At 43.2% G+C, this 6,157-nt stretch overlaps 1 protein-coding gene across 1 annotated transcript in view; it reads left to right on the plus strand.

Annotated features, from left to right (window-relative positions):
* Positions 1 to 6,157, plus strand: part of LOC114485971 (ephrin type-A receptor 10-like) — a 28,002-nt gene that overhangs the window by 9,512 nt on the left and 12,333 nt on the right. Inside the window, exon 5 of the mRNA XM_028488039.1 lies at positions 181 to 531. Within this exon, the coding sequence (XP_028343840.1) occupies positions 181 to 531 (351 nt within the window). The remainder of the gene's footprint in view (positions 1 to 180; positions 532 to 6,157) is intronic.

Consider the following 6,157-nt stretch of genomic DNA (forward strand, 5'->3'; position numbering starts at 1 on the left):
GTCCCCAGATCCCCAACCACATCCCCTCACTGACGTCCTCCCACCCCATCACTGACCGCGCCCCGCTCCCACATCCCGCCCCTCACTGCTCCACGCCCCCGTCCCTCCCCCTCACTGGCCCCGCCCCCATGCCGCCCTTCCTCCCCCGGCCCCTGACGGCGCCCGCCTCTGTGCCCCCAGGGCCGCCGTCGGCGCCGCGGGACTTGCAGTACAGCTTGAGCCGCTCGCCGCTGGCGCTGCGGCTGCGCTGGCTGCCTCCGGCCGACTCCGGCGGCCGCTCGGACGTCACCTACTCGCTGCTGTGCCTGCGCTGCGGCCGCGAGGGCCCGGCGGGCGCGTGCGAGCCGTGCGGGCCGCGCGTGGCCTTCGTGCCGCGCCAGGCGGGGCTGCGGGAGCGCGCCGCCACACTGCTGCACCTGCGGCCCGGCGCGCGCTACACCGTGCGCGTAGCCGCGCTCAACGGAGTGTCGGGCCCGGAGGCCGCCGCGGGAGCCACCTACGCGCAGGTCACCGTCTCCACCGGCGCTGGGGGTAAGGCCTTCCGCACCCCGCGCACCCTCCCGTCCAGCCCACCGCGAGCATCCCCACAGCCCACAGCCACCCCGGATAAACTGCGATCGCTGGTCTTAAACAAAAATCCCCGACCCTGACGACCCCCATCGAGGTCAGCCCCCTTCCCGAAGTCCACGGAGGAGAGATTGAGGATGCAGGTGACTCTGTGCCTCTGTGCCAGAGAGGTTATGAGTGTTAGTGATTCTGCGGGAGCCAGTGCGTGCTCCTCCTCCTGACCTCGCGGAAAGCCTGTGCCCCACATCCAGCTCTGCAGTTGCCTTGCCTCTCGTTTCCCGGCAAAAGAGGTGGAAGGTTCCTCAATCCTTTGCCCTCCTCAAAAATTTCAGTGGGAACCAGAATCATACCTCCTCCTTTCCTGTCTTAATAAGAGGGACCCTGTGTGTATCCCTCTGACTTCGTCCCTCGGCCTCTGCAAGGGTTTTGCTGCATTGTCACCCTCTTTTCTGGTCCTGGAAAAGAGCAAGGAAGCACGGAGGGTCAGACTGTAAGGGGCGATAGAATTCACTGGTCAACACATAACAGTCACATTTCGGAGTTTGGAATTGAGATGAATAAATGAAGACCTACAATCCTTTTGTACTACACCTTCCTCATTCTTGACATTTACTTTTGATTTGTCTCACTCAGCTGGGGTACAGCTTCAAGTAATCCTTCAAGTATCCTTTGCAAGAAAGATAAGTGAGTGAGTGGTATGGTCTTTTCGTATCTGAGAAGATATGATCGTTTGTGACTGTACTTCCCCGTCTGATGGCAGTTGTATTGCAGAATAGTCTGAGGCCAGGGTAATCTTCATTGTTTTGTAGGTGACTTGAATAGGAATGTGTACACACATGGATGTTTGTATAATTCTTTAGCCTACTGGTGAAAATAAAATTTAACCAATATTGACCTCTTTTCATTGAGTTTGGCTAGAACATAGTAAAACTTTGGATCTGCATACTTTTTTTTTTGTGGGCCTCTCACCACTGTGGCCTCTCCCGTTGCAGAGCACAGGCTCCGGACGCGCAGGCTCAGCGGCCATGGCTCACGGGCCCAGCCGCTCCGCGGCATGTGGGATCTTCCCGGACCGGGGCACGAACCCGTGTCCCCTGCATCGGCAGGCGGACTCTCAACCACTGCGCCACCAGGGAAGCCCCCTGCATACCTTTTTTTATTCCTGGAAAATTTTTTTTTCAGTTTTTATTTCCAGTTATTACTTTGACTAGAACTTCTGATAACTCTGATCTCTCTCTTAAGACTCCTTCTAAACCTTGAGCTGTACGTCCATTTTCTGATTCTCAAATCTTGTCACTTCCTTTATCATTTTCAGCTCTTAATCCATTTCCTCTGCCTTTTGGGAGAGATTTCCCAACTTGCCTGATTTTCTGGAACAACGGGTTTTTTTTTGTTTTTGTTTTTACTATCTCTATAATGATTTAACATTTGCTATTGCATTTACATTTTTAAAACTTCAGAATAGAAAAAGAAAAAGAGCACCCATAATCCTATTATCCAGAGATATACTAATATCTTGGAGTATATCCTTCCACATTTTTTTCTATTTCTACATCCATACCTAGAACTATCTACTATAAAACCCCTTTTGTATAATACACGTAGCACAAATTTTTATCTGGTGTTTCCTGATAACAATCCTGTTTTGATATAGATGGATTTTAAAATCATGTTAAGGAAATACTCTTCTGTTTCCATTTTGTTAGTAAAAATACTAAGCTTTCACTGATTGAGTGCTGCTCTGTGTTTGGCACTGTGCAATATGATTTTCTACATTAATTCATTTAAATCGAATGATAATCATCTTTCAGATGATGAAACTGAAGTCTGAGAGGCCAAGTGAATTATCCAAAGTCAGCCAGCTAGTAGCCGAGACCCGTCTTTGAACTCAGGTCTGTCTAATACCAAAGCCCTGCTTTTAGCCCCTTGGCCATATAATGCTTTCACTTTTTACTGAACTTTTTAGAAAAAGCAGCAATGGATGTTAATTTTACAGAATGCTTCTTGAGCATCTTTCATGATGACCACGTATTTTTGTCTTTGACCTTTCGATATGATGAATTCTATTAATGGATTTTTTCAATGTGAGTTCTTTTTGCCTTCCTAGATTATACCCTACTGCAGATGAGTGTATTATTCTTTTAATATTTGCTGAATTAATTTGCTTATATTTTAATATTTTTTCCATCTACATTTATAAGAGAGAGTAGTTTTTTTAAATTATTGTGTTCTTTGTCAAGTTTTAGCATTTTGGGCTGGCTTTGAAAAAGCCATCAGGAATAATCTCTTCTTTTTCTCTGTTCTGGAACAGTTTAAATAGCATAATTATCATTCTTTGAAGGCATGCAAAACTGCCTGGGAAACTGTACCTTGCTGATGTTCCCAATCTTTTCTATAACTTCTTCTTGAATCAGTTTTGTTAATCTGTACTTTCATAGAAAATCTTTTGATGATCTTTTTCTAATTTATTAGCCCAGAAACGCTTATTTAAAAATTTTCCATAGTATCTGGAGTTAACTCTACTTTCTCTTTCTCCATGTTGTGTCCTGTGATTTCTTTTTTAAAATTATTCTGGTCAGAAGTTTATTTTATTGGTTATGACAAATAACCAGCTCTTGAATTTATCAATTCCACTGCTCTTTACTTTTGTCACTTATTTTATGATTTTATCTTTATTAATGCCATCCTCCTGATTTCCTGAAGTCTTTTTCTAGGTGAGTTCAGTGCTTAGTTTTTTTTTTTAATATTTATTTATTTATTTGCCTGTGCCAGGTCTTAGTTGCAGCACGTGGGATCTTTGTTGCTGCAGGCAGGATCTTCATTGCAACATGTGGGCTCTTAGTTGCAGCATGCGGGATCTTTAGTTGTGGCATGCATGTGGGATCTAGTTCCCTGACCAGGGATCGAACCCTGCATTGGGAGCACGGAGTCTTAACCGCTGGACCACCAGCGAAGTCCCAGTGCTTAGTTTTTATATTACAGTTTTAATATTTTAAACCTATGAAATTTCCTCTGAGAATAGCTTTGGTCACATCCAGTATGTTTTTATACATAATATATCACATTGTTCATATTGTCATTTTCTTTGTAGATATAATTATTCACATACCATAAAATTTCACTTACCTTTTAAAGTGTACAATTCAGTCATTTTTCCTATCAGCTATCACAAACTCTCTAATTCCAGAACATTTTCATCGTCCCCAAAAGAAACCCATTAACAGTCACTCCCCATTCCTCCCACCCCCTCCAGCTCCTAATAACTACTAATCTACTCTCTGTTTCTACGGATTTGCCTATTCTGGGCATTTTATATACATGGAATTATACAGTATGTGGACTTTTATGTCTGACTTTTTCCACTTAGCATAATGTTTTCAAGGTTTGTCCATGTTGTAGTATGTATCAGTATGCCATTCCTTTTTATGGCTGACTGACGTTCCATTGTATGGATATACCACAGTTTTGTGTATTTATTCATCAGTTTATGGACTTTGGACTGTTTCTCCTTTTTGGCTATTAGAGTAATGCGGCTATGAACATTCATGTACAAGTTTTTGTGGAAACATAGGTTTTCAGTCTTCTTGGGTATATACTTAGGAGTGGACTTGGTCATATGATGTCATAGACTGAATTGTCTCTCCCAGATTCATATGTTGAAGGCTTAACCCCCAGTGTGACTGTATTTGGAGACAGGGCCTTTAAGGAAATAATTAAGGTTAATGAGATCATAAGGGCGAGGCCCTAATCCCAAGGACTAGTATCCTTACGAGAAGAGGAACAGACACCAGAGCTCATTTGCTCTCTTTGTACATACACAGAGGAAAAGACAGGTGAGGACACAGCAAGAAGGTGGCTGTCTGCAAGTCAGGAAGAGAGCCCTCACTAGAATACAAATATGAATCTGCAAGCATCGTCTGGGATTTCTAGCCTTTAGAACTGTGAGAAAATACATTTTTGTTGTTTCAGCCACCCAGTCTACAGTATTTTGTTATGGCAGCCTGAGCTGACCAATACATATGGAAACTTTTTTATCTTTTTGAGGAGCTGCTGAACTTTTTGAGGAATTGCCAGACTGTCTTCCAAAGCAACTGTACCTTTTTACATTTCCACCAGCAAATGTACAAAGCTTCCAGTTTCTCCACCTCCTCACCAACACTTGTTTGTCTTGCTGATTTTAGCCATCCTAGTGGATATGAAATGGTATCTCATTGCAGTTTCAGTTTACATTTCCATAATGACTAATGATGTTGAACCTCTTTTCATGTGCTGGGTTTTCTTTTTGTCATTGAGTTATAAGAGGTTTTTTTGTCCAATCTGTATGTTCTGTATACCTTTGTATTACTTTCCTAGGGCTGCTATAACAAAGTACCAAAAATTGGATGGCTTAAAACAAAAGAAATTTCTTGTCTCACACTTCTGGAAGCTAGAAGTTTGAAATCAAGGTGTCAGCTGGGCCATGCTTTCTCTGCTGTAAGGGAGAATCCTTCCTTCCTTCTACCCTCTGGTGTTTGCTGGCAGTCCTTGGCCTTCCGTGGTTTGTAGATGCATCACTCCAGTCACATGGCCCTCTTTTCCCTGTGTGTCTCCACATCATCTTCTCTCTATGAGAGTCCCTCTCTGTGTCTAAATTTCCCCCCATTCAGAAGAACACCAGTCACATTGGATTAGGGCCCACCCAAATGACTTCATGTTGACTTGATTACTTCTGTGAAGACCATATTTCCAAATAAAGTCACATTCTAGAGGTACTGGGGGTTAGGACCTCAAAATATCTTTTTTGGGGGACGCAGTTCAACACATAATGACCATTATGATACATGGTTTGCTAATATTTTCTCCTACTCTGTGGGTTGCTACTCACTTTTTTCCCAACGGAGATGTAATTGACATATGACATGATATTAATTTCAGGTATACAACTTAATGATTTGATATTTATATATATTGTAAAATGATCACACAGTAAGTCTAGATCATCCACAGCCACACATAGTTACAAGAACTCTTAAGATCTACTCTCTTAGCAATTTTTTTTTTTTTTTTGGCCACACTGCACAGTTTGCAGGATCTTAGTTACCTGACCAGGGATTGAACCCGGGCCTTTGGCAGTGAATATGTGGAGTCCTAACCACTGGACCATCAGGGAAGTCCCAGCAATTTTCAAATATACAATATAGTATTATTAACTATAGTCACCACACTGTACATTACATCTCCAGGACTTATTTATTTTATAACAGGAAGTTTATACCTTTTGACCAACTTCACCCATTAAAAAAATTTTTTTTAGCTTCTTTATTGGAGTATAATTGCTTTACAATGTTGTGTTAGTTGCTGCTGTATAACAAAGTGAATCAGCTATACATATACATACATTCCCCATATCTCCTCCCTCTTGCATCTCCCTCCCACCCTCCTTATCGCACCCCTCTAGGTGGACACAAAGCACCGAGCTGATCTCCCTGTGCTATGCGGCTGCTTCCCACTAGCTATCTATTTTACATTTGGTAGTGTATATATGTCCATGCCGCTCTCTCACTTCGTCCCAGCTTACCCTTCCCCCTCCCCGTGTCCTCAAGTCCTTTCT

This window comes from Physeter macrocephalus, chromosome 3 (genome assembly GCF_002837175.3).
Source record: "Physeter macrocephalus isolate SW-GA chromosome 3, ASM283717v5, whole genome shotgun sequence".
Lineage (NCBI taxonomy): Eukaryota > Metazoa > Chordata > Mammalia > Artiodactyla > Physeteridae > Physeter > Physeter macrocephalus.